Source organism: Populus trichocarpa, chromosome 12 (assembly GCF_000002775.5).
Source record: "Populus trichocarpa isolate Nisqually-1 chromosome 12, P.trichocarpa_v4.1, whole genome shotgun sequence".
In the NCBI taxonomy this organism is placed as follows: domain Eukaryota; kingdom Viridiplantae; phylum Streptophyta; class Magnoliopsida; order Malpighiales; family Salicaceae; genus Populus; species Populus trichocarpa.
Window position 1 is genome coordinate 13,351,149 of NC_037296.2, and position 23,117 is coordinate 13,374,265.

Genomic DNA, 23,117 nt, shown 5'->3' on the forward strand with positions numbered 1-23,117 from the left:
GTTCCTCGATTCTTAAAGTCTCAAGACCTGAAATTATAGAGAGAAATTAGAATATCTCAAGCTCTAAGATTTCAACACAAAATTGTTGAGAAGATGCTCTAAAAGGCTTATTTCATTAATATTCAATGAAAAATAATCTAGAGCTTGCTTAAATATAAGAAAAACATCATAATTAATAAAAATTAAATTAAATTAAAAACCTTAAATCTAAATTATATAAAATAAATCCAATTACAATAAAAATAATTCTTGAGCTTTCCTAAGTCGAATTTAAACTAGATGAAGTTATTTTCTTAAACTTTTTAATAATAAAACCTTTTAAAAATTTCAGTACGATATCACAATCAAATTATCAGGTTTTTATTAGTCTGAGCATTGAACTTTTTCAGAACTCCTTCAAACATAGAAAATCTTAACAACTAAGGAGATGCCACAATGAAAACAATTATGCTAAGAAAGTCTCCTCCATTGATTTTTCATGACCAATCTTTAGAATAGGAGCATCCATCGATCCAATCACAAGCACTTAACAAGGATTCAACATTACAAGTTCCATTTGCTAAATAACAAAATAGTGGTGCCCTCTCATTGTCAAGCATATTCAAAACACGAACTGGCATCTTCTCTTTTCCATTAGAAATATCATCCATCAAAACATGCCCAAACACGAACTGGCATCTTCTCTTTTCCATTAGAAATATCATCCATCAAAACATGCCCTCAATTGCTTGCTAAATCCTCAAGGTAACTGCGGTTGATCCAAATTTCTCTTTAACTTGAATTTATAGACAAGTTTACCAAATTCTCCTCTTTCTTCCCAAAATTTTTCAACTGTGAAAAGACCATCATAGACATATATTGGGTTCAAATTTTTGCGCTTGCATGTACCTTCAAAGGAAGCTGCTTGAGGACTCTTGAGCTTTACTTTACAAATGACTCGAACGGGAGTTTTACAATCCATACTGTGCTTCAATGCAAGATTTCCTCGTTCTAGTTTTTGATCTTTAAGTGGTTGCTGACCTCGAACTGCTGGATTTCCACCAGAACCAGAATAAATGAGGACATTGGAAGATTCCATGTTATTAGCATACCGCTCAGACACGACAATGCTAGTGGCCAATGAGATCCCATTCTTCTTCATATAATCTATACCGTTGTAAAAGTGACAATGAAGGCCAATTACATTCAGTTCAGCCTGAAATCGAAATTTGTCACCGATGTTAACTCCAGGAACAGGACCTACCCGTTTGCTTGTATTAATCCATTTTTTGTGATCTTTAAGAAATAATGCTGCATGTCTAGGGATGTTATAGTCTTTCTCCATTTTTGGCTTCCTTGCATTTTCTTTCCAGAGCTTGGCAAGTACTTGATGAAACAATCTCAGGACCTTCTTCACTTCATCGCATCGAGCACTTGATTTTTGATGACACTGACCAGTTTCCTTGTTGCCCAAAGTAACATTAAACCTCCTCTTCGGCCTAAAACCCGCTACCCTAGTAGCATTCTTCCCATTTCGCAGAAAAATGTCATTGGAAACAGAACCAGTATTCTGATTTCCGCAACTATTTGTTATGATATTTTCTTGGGAAACAGAGTTTTGTTTCCGGCGGTCATTGGTTGAAATGTCATTAGAAACAGAAGACATATTCTGTTTTGCAGCAGGACGAATCTGCTTGGCCAAAAAGTCTGTCAATATACCTGGAGAATGGCATTTCCTTGAGGCAGCTTCTGCAGCGGCTTTCTCTTTGGGATTGCTAGCAGAAACAGTATTTAGTAAACCCTCTTTTGAAGCAGAATGAAAATCCTGTCGCCCAAAACCACTAGAAAAATCTCGTTGGACAGAAGATGCTTTTGACATCGTTGGATTTTGTGGAAACTGTCCATGATCACTAATATCATCACAATCACTTGAGTTCATCCCTAGAGAAGGGCATTTCCTTCCGGCAATTTCCGCAGCAGCTTTCTCCATAGGCTTGGTAGCAGAAACAACTTTTTGTAAACCCTCTTTTGAAGCAGAAAGCAAATCCTGTTGCTGAAAAGCACTAGGAAAATCTCGCTGGACAAAAGATCCTTTCAATATCCTTGGAGGAGGGTATTTTCTTGGTACAACTTGTACAACACGATGTTTTAGAAACTGTGAATGATCACCAATGCCATCTTCAGAATCACTTGAGTCCATCACAACTGGAAATCTTCCACACCCTCTGGGAAATTCACAAGTCGCATCTACTCTTCTGTGCTTAGACTTCAACAAACATTGAGTAGAAGTTCTGTTCCCATTCATCGTAGGTTAATTGAGCAAAAGAACAACACTTCTGCTTGTAATAATTGCACTGTCATGTTAGGTCAAAAACACAGCACAAAGGAACAACATATATACATACACCACATAAACATGATACATGCAGTATAAGTAAGGCAAGAAGCAATATTCTCACATTTCAAAATTAAAATCTACTGAGTAATTAAAAGAAAAAATAAAAATTCACTTCAAACAACTACAATAACCAAACCATTCAAGTAAAGAAAGGAATGTGAAGGAACCTGAAGTACCCCTTGAAGCTGAAAGGTTCTAAGTTGAAGTTGTAGACAAAATCTCAAGCGTTTTGGGAGATTTTATAGGCAGGAATTGAAGGGTTTCTTTCTTTCTTTTTTGTTTAGCTTGACAATTTAAAATTTGAAAGGACAAAGAAAATCAAAAGCATTGTAGTGGGAGTGATGCAATGTATAGCAAAAACAAAGATTTCACAAATCCTAAAATTATAGCTAAATTGTAGAGAAAATTTTGATTTAATGAACTCTAAATATCAAAAATTCTTGAATAATCAAATAAGTTCTAATAAATAAGTTAGAGAACCCTATTTATACTAATCAGAGGCCTAAATCCTACTCCTTGTAGAAAAGATATCATTATTAAATATAGCCATTCTAGAATTCAACTAGCATCAAGATTCCAAAACTAAATAAAAAATAAAATAACTAAGAAAAACAAAACAAATTCTGAACAAAAACTTTTCAACCTAATTAAGGAATTGCCACAAATAACTTAAATACAATTTTAGAAAAGATGTATTCATGTAGAGTTTTCATACCTAGAAAAAAACTTCTCACCACACATGAATTATTGATGCTTAAAAAATCAAAGCAGTCCTTACCTAGTGCCTAAACTTCAAATTTGATATTGCTTTTGATAGATTCCTTATTGCAAAGATCATCAGTATTTACCTTTACCAATTCAATTTTATATAAAAAATCCTTATTCAATAGAGTCCAACTAGTATTGAAATTTTTAAACTAAAAAATAAAAATAAAATAACTAATAAAATTATTGAAAAATTTCAAAAACTCTTACAATTATAATTCACCCACCTCCTTCCCTTCAAACTAACCTCTTTGCTACGACTAAGTCTCATCCTTAACACAAGCCCTATACTATGGTGGTGATGACTAGGGTAGAAATTTGTTTCCTTTCCCTGCAAGAAGTTTCTTTCCTATACTTTCTAGGAATGGGGAATGACAATGGAATCCATGCGTCAGGTTTTGTACTATACAGTGTACGGATTTTTTATACCCAAACCCAACCGAATCGGGTTTCAAGTATCCGTAACCCAAATCCAATCCGACCCGAAACCCTAATGATTATCCCAAATGTTTCTGCAGTTTCAAGAATCACATTACAACTAATTCCAGTGAATGACTTTATCTTACAGTCAGTAACTGCCAGAAAACAGTTTTAGAGCTAATATTGGAGCAATTATGAGAAGCTGAGCACAGAGCACAGCTCTCAATATTATGGTAGGAAGAACATAAAAATTAGAGTAGTGGACGGCTTCGAAACAGCCGAACATTAATATGCAAAAAAAGAATTAAAGAACTTCACTTGTAATCCTCGTAAATAATGTCCTCTAAAGTTCCATGAAAACACTAAATCTGAAAAGACACTTTGGAAGAGAGCATGACCTAGAATTGCAGCTCCATGTAGATCTGCACTCGGAAGACATTTGGGCAAACTGTTCCTCCTGCGAGTTAGTATGGTAGTCACAAGAGAGAGCAAAATGACAGTGACATGAGCGGCTAGAGAGGAGAGTATCAAGTGATGTTCAGTTTAGGGAAAACCCTAGATTTTCTATATATGTATCGATATAAATGTAATTGTTTTTAAAATTTTAAAGTAATATATTGATTATTTCGTAGTGGGCATACTTATCCAAAACCCGACTTTGACCTTAAAATTTCAAAACAAATTACAGGTAATAGTTCAGGTAATAATTTTTTATTTTATTTTACGAAGAGTTTTGATATCGATAACTAAAAATAAAAGATTTATTCTTATATTTATTAAAATTTAAGTTTATTTATTTATTTTTGCATTTTAAAAAATTTTAAATTTTAAATTTTTTTATTTTTTTTATTTTAAATTAATATTTTTTTATATTTTTAAATTATTTTAATACGTTAATATTAAAAATAATTTTAAAAAATAAAAAAAATATTATTTTGATATATTTTCAAGTAAAAAATAATTTGAAAAATAATTATAACCACACTTTCAAATAGACTAGAAAACACATTATTAATTCAGCACGGAAGGTTGTCGACATAATTTTAAATTCATTTTGCTCCGTTTGTTTGCAGGAAAGTTGTTTCCTTTTGAAAAGTGAATTCCGGGGAAAGTGAATTCCTGAAAAGTGAATTCCGGGAAAGTATTTTCTGATGTTTGGTAGTGTTATGGAAAATGAACTGGAAAACACTTTCCAGTGTTTGGTTATGTTATGGAAAATGAACTGGAAAATAATTTATTAATGAATTAATTTTTTTTTCAAGTTTATCTAATATATATTAAATATTTAATATAAATATTTAATCACTTACAATAAAAGAATGAAATCTAAAAAGTATAATGATGAATTTTTTTATTATATCTTATATTCATATATAGCTTATTTTATAAAATATAACTATATATGTCATATCATATTATAGAAAAATAAGCTTGTGAAATATTTTTTAAGTTAAATATTTTTTTTTTCAATTTTAAAAGCTTAAAATAAGTTTTTTTTTTTCATATGAAGAAAGCCAAATTAGTTTATGATAAGAGTTATATATTACATTAGATTAACAACTATTTTAATTTTAATTTTTCGTCATTGGGAACCAATTAAATTTAATTTAGAAACAAAAATGTCTTGTAATTACAATAAAATGATTTATAAAATCCTTATGTTTGGATGCTGGGCCACCCACCCCCTAAAAAAACAAAGAAATCATCAAAAGTCATAAAACGTTCACATGTTTTGTGAACAAAGGAAAGGAAAATGTTTTCCTTAAAGGCCCCGTTTGTTTGCAGGAAAGTAGTTTCCTTTTGGAAAGTGAATTCCGGGGAAAGTGAATTCCGGGAAAGTAAATTCCGGGAAAGTATTTTCCGATGTTTGGTAGTGTAATGGAAAATAAGTTGGAAAACACTTTCCAGTGTTTGGTTATGTTATGGAAAATGAGCTGGAAAATAACTTATTAATGTTTTATTTTTTCAAGTTTATTAAAATAATAAGGAACAAATCTTACAAATTAAAAAGTTGAATGAGAATTAAATTGAAAAAAAATATAATTTCATAAATTATCTCAAATAAAATAAATAATAATCAAAATAATAGAGATCAAATCTAAAAAATTAAAAAAAATAAAAGGTGAAGAAATTAAAATAATAATAATTAACATTTCATAAATTATTTCAAATAAAATAAGTAAAAATCAAAAGAATGAGGACCAAATTTGATAGATAAAAAATTTCAATAAAAAAATGATAAGGAAAAAGCAAATAGCAATTATAAAAATAAGGACCAAAATTAATATAAAAATTAAATTTTAAGAGATGAAATTGAAAAATAAATATTCAAAACAAATTATATATAGCAATCAAAAGTTTGAGGATCAAATTTGATATAATCAGCAAATAATGACATTTCTAAATTTTCCACAACTTCCGGAAAGTGTTTTCCGCCCAAATTTTTCAGGAAAACACTTTCCTGAAAACCAAGCCAAATTTTCCTTTGACTGGAAAGTGTTTTCCGTTGACCAACTTTTCCAATGGCAAACAAACACAGGAAAGTTTGGAAAGTGGTTTCCCGGAAACCACTTTCCGGAAAACAAACACAGCCAAAAAGGAAAACACTTTCCTAGAAATCAAACCAAATTTTTCTTTGACTGGAAAGTGTTTTCCGTTGACTGAAAAGTGTTTCCGTTGACCAGAAAGTGTTTTCCGTTGACCGGAAAGTGTTTTCCGTTGACCAACTTTCCTAATGGCAAACAAACACAGGAAAGTTTGGAAAGTGGTTTCCCGGAAAATGAATTCCGGGAAACAAACATGGCCAAAATAAGGAAAGGAAAGCACTTTCCTGGCTTAAAGTGTATTATCTTTCTTTGACCGGAATTTGGATTCCTTTGACTAGTTTTCCTTATAGTTGTCAAATATGGGAAAGTGGGGAAAATGGTTTCCAGGAAAATGAATTCCTGGAAACAAACAAGGATTATTTTGTTCATGAATCGAAGAGAAACTAACCAATATTTTGTTCACTGTTATTCGTATACATTACAAAGACATGGAAATTATTTATTTTATGCTCATAAATTACAAGAAAGGGTATGTTAACCTAGAGAATGATCTTTCATTCTTTTTCAAATTGCCTTGGAGATGAAATGAATAAAAACAACCTAGCTACAGTATTTTACTTACTTTTATGAATCACAGAACTGCAAATGAAGAAGGTACATCAACCAAAGGGAGATGAGATGATTACTGGGCATTCATGACAGCATATATAGAATACAGACTTAAGAGAAGGATTCTGCCCAGGAGAACGAAGGAGCTAAATCACTGTGAGTAGTTTTTCATGGCCATGAATGAACTATTCAAGGGTTTTTGTTCGCAGACTCAAAGCTACAAGTTTTCTTCATTGCTCCCTTTTAAACACGAAGATATCCACTTCTTTTATCTTTCAGAATTACTTGTTAATCATGTTCTTTGTGAAAGAATATTAATCAACCATTGGAATCAATCGTTCAAGAACAAACAGAAGATATATTACAAGTGTAAGAACTGAAATGAAAGTGCATCATACCTGTTTAGATGCAGGCTAAGCAAAATTTATTGAATCGAGAGCTAGCTCCTGTCCAGAAACACTTCTCTTGGCCAGGCAATTTGTTATCACTGGAAAACTTGGAAAACAAAATTCCCGCAGCCTTTTACGAATCCTTTTTCAACTTTCCTCTCTGTTGGGATATTATCAATTACATGGCAATATCTGCAGCCCATCCTCTAGAAAAAAATGGCTGTCATTATCAAAGAAAGAAGGCTAACTTGTGAGAGTCAAAGAGGGCTGTTGGTGCAATATTTGCAGCCTATTGACATTGTCAAAGAAAGAGGCCACAATGATGGGTTGTTGGTGGCAGCTGCTAATATCAAAAGAAGCTGCACCAACCATTAACAAAGAGTAGCCACCATTGTTGACAAATGAGCAAGAGGAGCTGTCATTGAAGCCTATAAATAAACATCAAGAGTGCAGCACAAAATGAGAGAGAGAGAGTCAAATAGTAGAGCTACAAAAAAGAAAAAAAAAGAAAAAGAAAGAAGGGCTGCCACCAGCAACCCTGCTGCCATATGCAGCTGCTGCCCTATGTAGCAATGAGAGATGGGAGTTGAGTGGATGTGATCCTTCTCCGTGTGTTGTATTCTTTCTCTATATCTAATAATATCAATCTTTCATGTGGATGTAGACGATTTGCCGAACCACGTTAAATATTGTGTTAGTGTGCTTAATCTCCTTTGAGCAATGATCATGAACATCACCGTTCCGCAGGGAGGAAAATCCCCAACACTCTCTACTCTCGTGTGCCTCTTCTGCCAGCATTCTCTCCTCTTTTATAGGCGGACATGAGTCTTAAGAGTCCTTTAGCATTAATAAAGGACGGGCAAGATATCAACCCTTGAATTCTCCATGAACCTGCGCTTGATATCATTCCGGGTGCTGGAGTTTCAAGAGCTGGTGACGGTCGCCACTTTAATTGCTTGATTCGTGGGAATGGATTGTGGAATAAAAACGGGGTTTATTGCCTCAAGATTGTAGCTGGCATGTCATAGTGTGTGCAACACCTTTTTGTTTCTTTTTTTAAGAGACGATCATGGTTGGAAATTGAGGCTGAAGATCAGCCATCAGCTGAGTTCGCGGCAGGTTCAACGTTTTTTCCAGGAATATGAAGATTGCCAATGAATGACATTTCGTTTTTTAAAAGGAACGACACGTCGATTACAACTATGGGTGACACGTCGATTATAACAGGGCGTTGTTTTACGTTCTAATTGGGGTTAACTTCCAAGCCAAACAACGCCGTTTTACCAAGAGCCAAAACTTAATTCAGTCCCTCAATGTCTGCGAGTTTCTATTTTTAGTCCTTTCTTCGACAAAGTTTCAATTTAGCCTAATTGGACTTTTATCTTCAGATTTCTTTCAATTAAGCCCTCAACAAACTTAATGTGAACCCTGCATTTTTCCACAGTCACACTTTGGTCCTTATGTTCCAAATATCTTCAATTTTAGGCCAATTTTGGTCTTTTTCCTTAATCTATTTCCATTTTTTCCCTAACTGAATTGCAACAGACCCCTTAATTTCTCTACCTTTTATATTTCAGTCATTGACTTCCCAGATCTTCAATTTAAACCACTTTCTTAATTGTATTTCAATTTTATACCAAAATTATTTATGAATTTCTTTAATTTAGTTTTTGGCCTTAAACTCAATTGATTGTCTGATTTTCCAATATTTTTATTCTTATTTTTTTGTTTTTTTTAAATAAATTGACGTGGTTGAAATTGTATTATGAAAATAATTATGGCATTTGATTGTGCATTTGACTTGAAAATAAGAGAATGGAATATCATGTATCAAAAAGTTTTATGTGATTAAGTTTGAAATCCCTCTTCCATTTTGCTGGTATATTTTTTAAATAAAAAATGATAATCTTTATTCTTACAATTTTTTACTAAGGGCTGTTTGGGAATGTAGTTGCGGTTGCTTTTTAAAGTGCTTTTCGTGCTGAAATGTATCAAAATGATATTTTTTTTTATTTTTTTAAAATTATTTTTGAGATCAGCGCATTAAAACGATCCAAAACACACAAAAAATTAATTTTTAATAAAAAAAATTTAAATTTTTATAAAACACGGTTTGCATCTCGTTCCAAAATCTTCAATCGATTGATAGACACCAACAATTGTTTTTAAAAAAAATATCAATTTAAAGTTCGGATTTTAAATTAAAAATGGCATTCTTTATTGATCACTGAATGAATCCTATTAAATTGAAATAACCGTACGTGAAAAACAAATTCATATAAATAATCAATTTGATTAGACTCTTACATTATCTTTTTAACAGCAAGACTGCATAAAACTCCTTGTGCAATTCACCTCTTATTTTCAAGTGTAGTTGAGGTTTTACTTGTGAATTATTGAGAAAAAAACAAAGAGAAGAAGCCTAAGCAAGATTGCTTCTACTGATAATAGTTGTTCGATTTCTTGTGCCGTTGAAGAACTTGGGCAACAGGGGTTTGTACAGGTAGGTTTTGACCAAGTTTTACAGGGGGGATGGATCATGATACATGAGATCATGTCAGCCAGGCCGTAATGATAAAAAGCTCATCTGTACATATCATTGATTTGCAGATTCCGATCATGTCAATAACCAAAAGAGCAACAAGTCCAAAACTTCAACCAGAAAGAAAAGGAGAAAAGCTTGAAAATGTGTTCAATGCCACAAATCATGGGAAGCCAAATGAGAGTTTTGACTCCATTTCAAACCATAATGCTAAGGGAAAATATCATGTGCATGACCCTACATGACTGGCACTAAAAGTCTACTCCTTTTTTTTTTCCCCAGCTAATACACAAAATCATTAGGTCCAGCTTTCCTAACCATTCTAAGAAATGACCTAAACAGCAAGCTGTTTTTGATGAGTGGATTCATCTTCGTTGAAACAGCAATGGGTTTTTTGTAGTCTAGCCATATTTAGAGGAAGGTCTACAATCGGTAGAGGAGATTGAATCAACATCTCTCTTTGAAGGTAGGAGCAGTAAGCGTGGAACATGGTGGGTGTCACATTCAATTGGAAGCCTAAACCAAATAAAAAATCCACTTCAAGAAGATTCATCTCTGCGGTGCTGATTCCTCCAACTTTAGCATAGAAGGCATTATTGTAATATCTGACAGAAAAATACAGGAACACATTTATTAGCTACATCAGTACAGTTCTGCATAGTTTCCAAGTGAAATGAATGACAGACAAACTACCAGTCTACCACCATGATTCTTGCAGGAAAGCAAAGTGGGTATTGCCAGTCGATGAAAACAGCCGAGGCCCAAGTAGGGTAGAGTAGTTTAAATGGCCTAAAAAAGGAACAATGGAAAGAAAAGAAATGCTACTGTGCGGCATATGCTGTGGCTTTAAACAAAATACAGAGCTTTGATTGAGCTGTCACTGACCCCTCTCTTCAATGATAGTGACACATGCTTACAATTTGCTACCATTTGATGGGATTTACAGGCATGCTTAAGCAGACATAGACATTAACACCGCAAACTTAGGTCGTGGTGTCGAATGAAAGCCGGAGTTTTACACATGGGTGTCTTTTTTTTCCCTTGGTTGTGGCTGACTCAAATGGGATATGTTGCCCTTCCATATGCACCTAGTTTTTTGTAGTAATGAATCTGGTTGATTGAAGGGGGGGGGGGGGGATTTCATCGAATTGGCATGATTTGGCTGGGCCAATTTCAAGCAATGGAAATATCCTATTGCTAATAAAATTATCAAAAAGCAAAAGGAGTCCAAGTTTCAGATCATAACTATATTTGGAGAGTAAATTCACCATAATATATGATAGGAAAAAAACTAATTATCTGTAGAATGCAAGATTTCCATCACATAGAATTTCATTTAAAACAAAGAAAATGAAGAATTCCTTTTCCTTTCCAAACTTGGATAAGACTTGAACTTGAGAGGCCTAACCTACCCCCTAATCTCTGGTACATTGCAGAGTTGAACTTGAATCCACTTATCAAGGTTAATCCCAAATCCAAGAACAACTATAAAATCCCAGAAATATTTTCACAAAGATAACTAGATAAATCATCATAATAAGCTTAAAAAGATGAGCCCAACAAGTGAATATTGAAGATAACTTACATATCATCCATGAACTTGACAGAGATCAAGACACTTGTGATAAGCAGTCTATGCACGTTGAATGAATTGATAGGAAAACAGGATTGTCTCTGAGCAAACCGATCAAGATACACATAAGCAACAACAAAACAAGAGGGACTACAATTTGCATACTTGAAGATTCTTTCAAGATAGTTTTGAATGGATATAGGAGGTCTAGAAAGGCCATGAAAGATCGAGACTTTCTGGGGGTATAATTGTTGGCTAAGATCATTAGACTCTGCTACCCTTTGAAGAAGAGAAGAGAGGAAAGTAATGACCTTAGGCATCACTGTGGTCTCTGCTAATTCTGCCATTCTTGTTTGGTTTACTTTGGTTTGTTGTGTGCTAGCTGTGTTTATAAGACACCTCCTGCCTTCCTTTTGCATAGCGTGTGTTGAACGATTTTGTTTACTATTTTTTCCGTTCCAAGTTTCCTATTTAAGACAGCAAGAGAGTGTGCCTAAGCTAAGCTGGCCAATGATACAATGACAGAGCTCAATTTACAGGAAACTCCCTGGCTTTGTAGTATTTTCCGATCACTTTTTTTTTTTTCCTTCAAAAGATTAAATCTTTTTAATCAAAGAAACTATATAGTATTCTTAAATATATCTCTCTAATCTATTCAAAATTAAAAGACAATTGTCTACAGTAAAATTAAAAGATTGACGAGAACTTTGCTCTCTCATTTGAAGTATAATATTTCAAGAAATAATTATGTATAATATTTTGGTGTATGATTTTTTTTTAATAATAGTATATTAAAAATAATATTTAAAAATATTTAAAAAATATTAATTTGATGTTTTTTCAAACGAAATATTATAATACAAAAACAACATTCACTAAGTTATTAAGAAAATATATCATTACAAGAGGGTTTTATATATATATATATATATATATATATATATATATATATATATATATATATTGCAGTAAACCCATCATTTAAAGTAATTTTGACATCGAAATCATGATAGAGATGTTCCAGCAGATTGGGTTCAACGACATATTAAGGTTGGGATTTTAGTAATTAGGGGTAATTGAGGATTAATAAATGAATATGTCTGACTTGTAATGACATTTAAAACAACTTTAACTTTTTGGTGGATGTGGTTGGCAAGAAAGGAAATATCATGGCATTTAGTCCCCACCGATTAAATTTTGTTTCTCACGGTACAAGAATTGGGTTGGAATTTTAAGTTTGAGAAGAAAAGTTGGGTAATTAATTAACCAAAGATGATTGATTATGTCAATGTCGTGCTTAATTTAATTATTTATACCCAGGTTGTAGTTTCCATTAGCAATAAAAGCAAATATATGAGTTAGAAACCATCTAGATGGTGTCCCAGGGGTAAGAGCTTGGGATCAAGAGGTTTGCTCCATCTGTGGTCTCAAGTTCGAGCCATGTGGTTGCTCATATGATGGTCACTGGAGGCTTACATGGTCGTTAACTTCAGGGCCCGTGGGATTAGTCGAGGTACGCGCAAGCTGACCCGGACACCCATGTTTTAACTTCAGGGCCCGTGGGATTAGTCGAGGTACGCGCAAGCTGACCCGGACACCCACGTTAAACTAAAAAAAAATATATATGAGTTAGAAATATATATATATATATCTCACATATATTTTTTACTATCAAGAGCTAAACTACGGCCGTCAACACAAAGTCCATCAACAAGCACATGCTTGTATATAAGTTAGAAATGCAAGAGATAAACCCTGAGAAATATAGTTAAATTGGTCAGATTTTAAATTTGTGTTTTAAAAGTCATCAGTTCGAGTCTTATAAGCTTCAGGGCTACTGAAGACTTATATGATCGTTAACTTCAGAGCCTATAAGATTAGTTGAGATACACACAAGCTAACTCGAACACTCATACTAAAAATAATAATAAATGCAAGAGATAAGATTCGAATCAAAGATGTTTAGTGATTTCTTACCGTCAATTACTAGATTTTTAATTTTAACTTGTGGAATTAGAAAGATATTTGAAGTGAGATTTAGACGGTCATGGCCAATTGGTCCTAATAAATAATAAAAAAAAATCTTGAGTTTGTTAGTTCTAGTTAAACTTAATTTGTGTTTCACTATGATTATATTAGCTGAGTGAGCTAGAGTGCGGGATCGAGATTGGTGTGGGACTGCTAATGGAGCCATGATGAGATTATTGTCTCTAAAGATTGGATGTAGCAACTCACAAGTGACAAGTCATAGAGCCCGAAAATTGGACTGGGAGAGAGATGTTTACTTCACTTCTAATAGAAGAAAAGTTTGGTCTTTTTATACTGAAATATTATTTGGTATGCTAAGGAGAAAAAATAATATGACCTCGAAAGTGATCTAGGGCCATTTTTACTCCATGAAATCGAAAGGCTAGGACAATTTTCACGTAAATTCCTTTTCATTCTAGTATTAAAAATGATATCAACATGTTTTAAACCCTAAAACCTTAAATAAAAAAAATAAAACAAATATATAATTAACTCATGAAAACATGGACCAATAGGGTAAATAAAAAATCACCAGAATAATATTAATCATAACTTATAACATCACCTGATAATTTAAAGTTTTTAGTTAAGATAGTTCTTTAATATTATATCAGAATCTTGAGAACCAAACAGTAATAAATTCGAATCTGACTATTCTTATTTTTTTTAATTGAAATCCAATTAATAGCATAATATAGTATACATCCATACAAGTATCAAATCTAAATAGTCTTCATTTGAAAAGTGTGTTAGAAAATAGTATAAATTATATATTGAAATTTCATTTAACAGCTAAGCTTTTAAGGTGAGATTATTTTCTTAAAATGGAATATGCTTCTAACTGTAATAAAATCTTATTTGTATTAGGGTTTAGGATCATATATAGCTGATTAATTTGTGCTCCCATATAAGAGCAGTAGTCTATACACAAATGAAAAAACCCTTTATTCCTAATCCTCCCAGGTCTTTATTTTTATAAAAAAAATAAGATAGTCAGCTTTAGTCCCCTGACTGGCCTTTTGTCCTATCCTCGAGCAAGATCACATGAGAATTGAGGCTTGGATCTGGCCTGTGCTTTGAAGATTTGAGTTTTGATCTATTTAAAAAATAGAAATGGTCCCAACAAACAACTAGCCAGATCTGATCCAGGCAGCCCTCTGCTCATTTTTTTCGTTTCTTTTAAGAAGTAAAGGTGAAGATACAGGTTCACATTCCTTGACTTTGTTGCGGTTGGCCTTGCTTGCACTGCATAAAGAGGACACTCATCAGATTTCCAGCTAACTTTCATAACTAGCAGAACATGTCCACATTACTACACGACATTCTTGTACTTATGATTTCTTAATTATCTGCTGTCCGGTAATTTTATTAACACCTACTTCTACCCCTTTTCTTGGCTGATGTAATGTAAATTGTATGGTAAAAAAAATAAAAATAAATTGTTCTGTCTGCTGTTAACCATGCTTATTTGCAGCTGTTGCTGTCAAAATTGGTGTCATGGAAAAGAATGGATGATTGTGGGGGAAGCCTCAATTAACCCCTAGTCTACTGTGTAAGCCACAGTTAAAAAAAATATTAAAATAATATTTTTTTAAAATTATTTTTAATATTAACATATTAAAATAATATGAAAACACAAAAAATATTAATTTAAGTAAAAATAATTAATTTTTTTTAAAATAATTTTGATAAAAAAAACAAACAGGACAGTGCGTCCCATTTCTGCTCCAATTATTTAGATGGCTGGATCAGAGAAGAAAGGACCAGCTCATGTCTGTTATTCACTACCCTAATGTGGCTCATAAGTCATCCAATTAATGGGACTTCATTTGAGTTGAAATAGAAAGATTAATCCAATAATTCCCTAATTTCTAACTCGGTAATAAAATATATTAAGCAAGGGTAAAAAAATAATAAAAAAATGCTTTGCCATCCACTAGGCTTAAAATATAATCACGCATTGTTTATAAAACTTATTTGGTTTAGGTTAGGATTAAATTGGTTAACCACTAAACTAATCATTTGTAGCAGCCATCTCCCTCGCCTAATCCTGTGTTCCATTCTCGCTTGCTTCCTTTCCTTGCACATAATCTATATATATATATATATATATATAAAGAGATGAAAAGGGTGAAAGTAGAAGGAACATATCCCTTTGTGTTTTTTGTTTTGAAAATATAAAAATTTATTATTTTCAGAATAAATTATTTTAAATTTTTATTTTCTTAATTAAATAAAATTTTATTTCCACGGTCTCGAGATTATAATTAAACGTTTCTTTGCGGTTACTTAGCAATAACATATGGATAAATTTCTAGGGGCATATATGGAAGAACAAGAAAAAGCAAGCTAATTTCAAATTAATTATTCACACAAGTAAACTAGGAAAAGTCAATCCACTTCACGCTGTCAGAACTCCCTAACATGCTGGCAATAACCCACAGTTTATGCTTTGCTTGTCCATGCTTGCCGGCTTGATTCCCATAAATAACATTGATTTAAATTTTTTATTTACTTTTAATTGTCAAAATCCGATTTAATCATTAACATGAAGCATGATCCTCCAAATGCCTTATAGTATCATGATACTTAAATAGATAATGTCTCAAACAATTCAAATAGTCTAGAAATAAAATTTTTAAATTGAATAATCGGTTACTCAATTGGTTCAAGCAATCTTGTTCATTCTCCATAGCTAGGTGGTTAATAGTTTATATTTAGTACCTAGTAGGTCAATGTGGCTTGTAACTAATACCTTCAAAAGATCTTCTTTGATGGACATCGAGACTGTTTGATGACAAAGTTAATAACTTTTTAGAGAGAAAATGTGCAATGATATTTTAGAAAAATAAATTTTGAAATTATATATACTAAAAATATTGTGAATAAAGAGACTATGAACCTTTGATATAAAAGTCTCGTTATGTATTTATAATCAATAAATCTTATTTTTATATGAAAAGAATGGTTTAAAATGTAATTTTATAATAATAATATTTATAAGGAACAACATATCTCTTTCGTGACCCTATTGAGCCCATGATCATTATAAGTTTAATATGAAAAATAAAGAAATCTTGATCCGTAATCTATTTTATTGGTTAAATAATTATTTATTTATTTATTGATGGTGCATCATATATATACAAGCCTCAACGTGGAGAAAGATTTTTTTTTTTTTTTTTATCATTTTCCATCTCTTTAGTCATGGTATACACGTTAGCGAGGTATGTGATCCATGTTCTACTCTGTTCATTGGATTTTGATAGCCATGGTGTTATTTTGTGAAACAAAAAAATAAATAATATTAATTGTAAATTATTTCCCTAGATTTAATATCCTGGACTAGCAGTGATTTAGTTTGCTAGTTTCTTCTTCCTTTCTTTATTTGTTTTTTAGTAATTTGAAGCTACAATATATATAGAAGTTGTTCAATACAACATGTTTGTTGTGCAGAATTATTTTATAAGGCATGCCATGAACTTTTAGGCACTTTTATTTTTTAAATTTTATTTTTTATATTAGTATATTAAAAAAATCTGAAAATATTAAAAAAATTTAATTCAAAGTAAAAAATAAGAATTTTTAAATTTTAAAAAAACAAATATGTTTTTAAACTCTTGATTTCTTTTTTTTATTATTATTATTAAAATAAACTTCATCAATCAGGGAAAAGCTTACGTTTATAAAGCCCACCAATATCAAAATTGAAGTACAACAAAATTGCAATGTGTTGTAAAATACATAAAAACCATCGGTGTGTGGTATAATACAAGTATAATTTAATTAATATATCTTTAACAAAAAAACATAAATTGAAAAAAAAAATACAAGTATAATTTTCCTGAATTCTAAGGGTGTTGGGTTGGTGCAACATAAATACGCCTCAATAGAGACTCGTTACATCTGGTCTCAATCATGATTGGGCTTAGTAGTATGCCAAACCTATGAACGCTGGGTCTAGCGCTGACTAGACCCAAAAAATAATTAGGTCAAATATTATTAATTCTATAGATTTTTATAAAATCGAAGAGGAATTATTTCTCAATAAATAGACTTAATTAAACAAGTCTATACTTCATCAAGATCATTAGGTGTATTAAAATCTTTCATGGCCAACAGTGTCACTATCTTTTAGCCGGATAAAATGAGTGAAATATTCAATTTACAATACAACTCAAAATATCATAAAAATAAAATTAAATATTAATCTTTTTTTTATTAAAAAGATAAAACTCATGAACTAAACACACAATGAAAACTTTGTAATAAAAATTCACAATTTTTACTCTATACCATGTTATAACATCTTCATCACTAAAATCTCACCATTTCAACCACCAAATTATTCCAAAATTCAATAAAAACAATTATTTTAATGAATCTCACAAACAACATCAGAACCATTTTAAAACTCAGATGGAATACAAAAAATCTTATCTTTATTTTTTATATTAAATTTACAGAATCTGATAAAAAAGCAACAGAGAATATTATGTGACTAGTTGATATTTAAAATACACTTGGCTGAAAACAAAGTTAGAATAATTTTATTTTTTTTATAAAGCTTTCTTTTTTTCATAGGAACAGAGAACAATATGAATGTTCTCTTATATATATATATATATATATATATATATATATATATATATATATATATATATATATTCAGTTATTATAATTACTCAAGATTAATAAATTATTTATTATTTCTTGAATTGTAATGGTTATCTTATTATATTCAGCTATTATAATTATTCAAAATTAATAAGTTATTTTTATTTCATGTATATATCAAGCAGTTGGAAATGTCTTTTTTTTTTCTTTTTTTTTTCTTTCATGTATATATCAAGCAAGCATACAGACTGCTTAAGAATTAAAAATGACTAAACCAAAGACACTAAGTGCCCGTTTGGAGTTCCGGTTGCACCTGTTTTTCATGAAATTTATTTTATTTTTTGCTTCAAATATACTAATTTTAAAAGTGAAATTTTAAAAATAAAAAAAATTATTTTGATACATAAAAAAACACATTAAAAAACAACATCAACTACATTCTTAAACATGCCTATAGCATTTCCTAGCACTCATTTGGTTGAAAAGGATCAAATGTCAGTCCAAACCACCAACATCTGGTTGGAAGCATAGATTTTATGACAGGAGGTTTGGTCAGTTCAACATCATTCAATTGGTTGGGCTAAAAGTAAGATAATTCAATCAAATTCATTAGAAAATGTGCTGACAACTTTGGAGAAAGTTGTCATATGAACTTGTATGAATGAACTTCTAGTAGCAAAACCTTTCACTTGATGGTGATCTTGTAACCAATAGTGATAGGATCCTAATTTTAGGTATTAAAATCAGAAGAAAAAAAGTTTAGGGAATGTAAATCAAAACAGGCAATAGTTCAGAGAATCTTTATACCGATTGGCCAGATTATACCTTAGAGTTGGCAAATGTTTTCCATCAACACACCTTACAACCCAAGACCAATGTGCTTGATTCTCAGATCAAATGACAAGACCATGCACATAGAAATGCTCACCCGAAAGGCTTTACTTGTAAGAGGAAAAGGAAGAAAGGGGAAGAGGTTAAGTTATATGCAAAACATGGTAAGCGCATTTTTTTTGTGATCAACCTAGTGGGTACACCTTTTCAACAAAAAGAGTAAAATCTGCGGTGTCCCAGATAATGTGAGACATTGACACTGTAGAAAAACTTTATTTCTTATATATCAACCATTCTGCCCTACATACCATACACGAACAGTAGAGCACACAGCCATCAAACATATTTAGGTAACTAGATATCTATGTCCTCGAAGCTAACACATGGCATTCACAACACAGCAAAGCATACAAAAGCTTAGGTTTCTCAATATAAACAGGTATTGTATCAGGTCAAGAATATTTAACCTATACCGATGTTAGCCTCTTAATGATGGTAAAGGAATTAGCCATAGCATCTGATTGGATCATTGCAGCCTTTCTCAGAAGATTGTTTAAATCCAAAACGGCCTCCTTTGGCAAGATACTGTTGGTGGTATTCTTCTGCTCGGTAGAATTTTTTGGCAGGTAAAATCTCCGTGACTATCTTCCTGTTTGAGAGCTTCTGCTGCTGTTCCATGGATTCCTTTGCTGCCTTCTCCTGCTCAGGGGTGTAATAGTATATTCCAGACCTGTACTGTGTTCCCACATCATTCCCCTGCCCAGCAAGGACCAACAAGATGCAAATGAACAGGCCATGAGAAGAGTACATTGAAATCATATTTATATCACAATAGAATCCCATGAGATAATGATGATCATGATTATGTCTATGAGCAATGAAACAAATAAAGTGACATCAGCTATGGATGGAGTAATTTAATAAGCTACCAATGAAATAGGAAGACATACAACGACCACAGGCATACCAGGACTACTGCCTAGAATATTGATGTCCGAATGGTGCGCATGTTCCAATGAAAAAAGTGATAATACCCAATAATCCTCATATGACATAGAGTAGCCATGATGAAAATTGGACTCCTTTGCACGGCAACATTAAAGTGCAACCTGATAACGCAAATCCTTGTTAGGTTGCACTTAATGTGAACCAAGAACCATTATCAAAACGAGAGGTGATACTCAAATCTCAAAAGTACAACGCGTGACTATTAACTCCTAGAGGGGTGAAGTGGTGAGGAATTTTAAACATGCTCGGAAAACTCAAGAAAATCATTTATAATTTTCATGGCTTTCCCTGCCAAAGTGATACAGTAAATAGGTATTACACTAGACTATCCGAAATCAAAGCAGATTTGACAACTAAGTTTCTTCATTGCAGACACCAGGGTAGCAGGTCTTTCCATTTCCTTTTCCAGTTACATCATTCTATGTGTGTTTCCCAATAACCGATGCCTGTGAAGCTATTCATTTCAGGCTAACGAATTGACAATAAGAAAGGGATGGAAGGTTATTGACTTCTTTAAAAGCTAATAACAGGAAAAGAAAACATCTTAGCAGCATATTAACGATAAGAAAGGGAAACTAATCAAAAGAGGGAATAAGCCAAGCAATTAGACCCAAAATCAACTCAAATCATTCCCAAGAAAGACAAAAAAATTAGAAATTGAACCAAAAAGATAAAACACAACTATCAACACATCAAGGGAGTTTCAATTAAAATAAAACAAAACAAAACAAAACAAAACACATCAAGGGAGCACAAATACAAACCAGTCCATCAAACAAAAAAAAAAATAACTGTACACTAAACAAATCGACTAAAACCCACAAAATATCAACCACCAAAACCTCCAAAATAGCTACCAACTTTAAAAATTTAAATCTCACGGCACCACAAATCAAACAAAAATCCAAGAAAATCAACAAAAACCCAATTACAAACCGATTCAGCACAATCCAGTCAAAACCCAGTTCATATCCCTACCAAGCACCAAACTTTAACCAGAAACCTCAAAAATAGCAAGTTTTGACAACAGCCCATTAAAAAAACAAGTCAATTCAAGCAAACACACCTGGCGATTCAAGGTAGTAGGATCATGTCTAGCCCAAAAAGCATCAAGCAAAGTCTCAAAACTACCCTCTTTAGGGTCATACTGAACCCTAACAACTTCGCTATGCTTGGTAGTACCCGTACAAACATCTTCATAACTTGGATTATGCGATAAGCCTTGAGTATAACCCACTTCAGTTTTGGTAACGCCCGGGACTCTTTGAAATGCCAATTCAACACCCCAAAAACAACCAGCTCCAAACTGAGCAAATTGCTGACCAGGAGCTGGTAAGTCATCGTCAGGACCTTGTGGGATTGTTGGGTCCATTGTGGATGGGTCAGGTGACCTAGTACCAAAGCCTAGTTTGCTAAGGATGTTCATGGGGGGCTTGTAATAAGAGATGGGTTTTAAGGTTCGAGGGAAGTTGAAGGGTTTAGAGTGAGAAAGCTGGGATTTTGCAGAGGGAGACAGGAAGGGTTTTGAGAGGAGGAGGAGAGGTGTGGTGGTGGAGGTGGAGGTGGAGGTGGAGGAGAGATGGGTGGATAGAGTTTGGAGCATTTTTTGTACTGGATTAGTGTTTGTGTGACGTGTTCTGGTTGGTTATGTTGCTATTGGTTAAAACTGGAGAAATATATTTTATATTGTTTCTGTAATTATTTGTTTTTCTCTAAAATTTAATTTCGAGGAGATTTTTTTTCCTTTTTCTTTTTTAGTAGGAGGATTTTGAAAAAGAATCCAAGGAGGAAATACCTGTATTACTTGTACAGCTCAAAAATCGAATTAAGCTTTCTACAGATAGATTTTTCCTGAATTAATTTTAATATATCAAAATTAAGTGTTTTTTTTTAAATTAAGTGTACATAAATGGATTGACAAATTAATTTTTATCATGATAGATTTACAATACGAGTTCCTTTCTCTAGACAGCTTCAGGGAGACATCGCTCTCACCTAACAGCATTATTCTTTGTTTTTATTTGCTAATAAATTAAAGGTTAATCCTCTACTTCTTGATTTCCCCCCCTTGTTTTACTGGGTTATTTGTGATTTTTTCTTTCTATTTTAATCACCTGTTTTTGTAGAAGACATCATTGCAGAAGTTGGTGGACTGGAAGAATCTGCAGAGGGAGATAGAGAACCTCAGGAGTCAGTTGTCTAGCCCTCTCATCAAGCCGTCATCGTGTGGTTTAGATATTGGAATGTGGATGGAAGCCTTTCATGCAGCAACAATTTCTTGCTAATGGCGTTTTCATTCGACCCCACAAAGATCATTTGGGATTGGAAACTTATGTGGTCAAGTTATATACGCAAGTTCAAGGATAATTTTTTTTTAAAACCTAACAATGTTGAAAATAGACTTGATGACTCGAGACTCGATTCGGACTAGATTTGAAATTAAACTAACCAAATAGGGATTTAGCAGAAGGAAAGCTACATCTTAATCTGAGCATAATCTAATAATTGGATCTAAAATTATATATTTCTTTTTTGAGATTTCATGCGTTTGACGTGTTCATACTTCTTTGTGGGTATTATTTTATCTAAATTTAAAACCAGGAAGTAACTCGTATGTTTAAAAACAATTTTGATTGCGCAGAAGTTGCAACATCCCCTAGAAAATTCTGCAGAACTTGAGAAGGATCAGTCCAGAAGAAGCAAGGATTGGTACCAGCAGCTCCCATTTTATCCAACACATCAGCACAAGATCTAGACAGCAGCTTCTTGATATCAGCCACTAAGGCACAGACATGGATGGAACCAAGAGATTGGCTCAATGATCAGGCGAATAGCTGCCTGGGAGCAGTCAATATCAAGAACAGCGCTCCGAAATTTCAAGTCCCAAGCATGCAGAAGACCTTGCCTCATGGCTTGTAACTCAGCCACCAATAAAACCAGTAAAACTAGATATCTATTTTCCTGTTGTGTTTCTGATCGAACGCCAATTCCAGTTTTAGCAGGATTACCAAAGAGCTACCATCCAAGTTAATCTTCACCACATCCCCTGGACGACTTTCCCAAGCAATCCACCTCTCATAAAAACAGGCAAGGATAAAAAATTTGATCTATGTTTAAATTTTTTTGCAAGAATACTATTATTGTTAAATCCCTAAAAAAAAAGAAAAAAAGAAAAACCCTACAGGATAAAATGTTGTCTCTGGAAATCCATTGATGACCATCACCTACTAAGAAGCCTTCTCCTATAGAAGTAGGAAGAGAATGACGATGGTAAAGATTCTTGTTGGTTACAAGATGACATCGTTATGCCAATCTATTCTAGTCAGCTCGCAGATTCCACCCAGGATGGCAAGGAGTGTTAAATCAGGCTTGTCCGCTTAGGATCTGGTTGAATTAAATTAAACTTAATTGA

General features: G+C 32.7%; 3 protein-coding genes across 8 annotated transcripts; all 3 read right to left on the reverse strand.

Annotated features, from left to right (window-relative positions):
* Positions 1–445: 445 nt before the first annotated feature.
* On the reverse strand, positions 446–7,279 carry LOC18103857 (YDG domain-containing protein At5g47150). 5 transcript variants are annotated; one of them, XM_024582619.2, is made up of 3 exons: positions 7,116–7,279; positions 3,961–4,019; positions 446–2,270 (listed from the first exon to the last, which is right to left on the reverse strand). In XM_024582619.2, exons 2-3 carry the CDS (start codon positions 3,999–4,001, stop codon positions 740–742), a joined length of 1,572 nt encoding a protein of 523 aa, XP_024438387.1. In that variant the 5' UTR covers positions 4,002–4,019; positions 7,116–7,279; the 3' UTR covers positions 446–739. The 5 variants fall into 5 exon arrangements, with proteins under 5 accessions (XP_024438387.1, XP_024438389.1, XP_024438390.1 ...); XM_024582621.2 differs by having other exon boundaries at positions 446–2,315; positions 7,116–7,268; XM_024582622.2 differs by lacking the exon at positions 3,961–4,019 and having other exon boundaries at positions 446–2,315; positions 7,116–7,274.
* A 2,399-nt stretch (positions 7,280–9,678) lies between these two features.
* On the reverse strand, positions 9,679–11,688 carry LOC18103858 (cyclin-U4-1). Of its 2 annotated transcripts, XM_024582059.2 has the most exons (3): positions 11,234–11,383; positions 11,061–11,133; positions 9,679–10,253 (listed from the first exon to the last, which is right to left on the reverse strand). In XM_024582059.2, exons 1-3 carry the CDS (start codon positions 11,238–11,240, stop codon positions 9,983–9,985), a joined length of 351 nt encoding a protein of 116 aa, XP_024437827.1. In that variant the 5' UTR covers positions 11,241–11,383; the 3' UTR covers positions 9,679–9,982. The 2 variants fall into 2 exon arrangements, with proteins under 2 accessions (XP_024437827.1, XP_006376963.1); XM_006376901.3 differs by lacking the exon at positions 11,061–11,133 and having other exon boundaries at positions 11,234–11,688.
* Positions 11,689–18,957: 7,269 nt separating this feature from the next.
* Positions 18,958–21,364, reverse strand: LOC18103860 (peptide methionine sulfoxide reductase A1). Its single transcript, XM_006376903.3, has 2 exons — positions 20,772–21,364; positions 18,958–19,453 (listed from the first exon to the last, which is right to left on the reverse strand). Exons 1-2 carry the CDS (start codon positions 21,306–21,308, stop codon positions 19,202–19,204), a joined length of 789 nt encoding a protein of 262 aa, XP_006376965.2. The 5' UTR covers positions 21,309–21,364; the 3' UTR covers positions 18,958–19,201.
* Between the last annotated feature and the right edge of the window lie 1,753 nt (positions 21,365–23,117).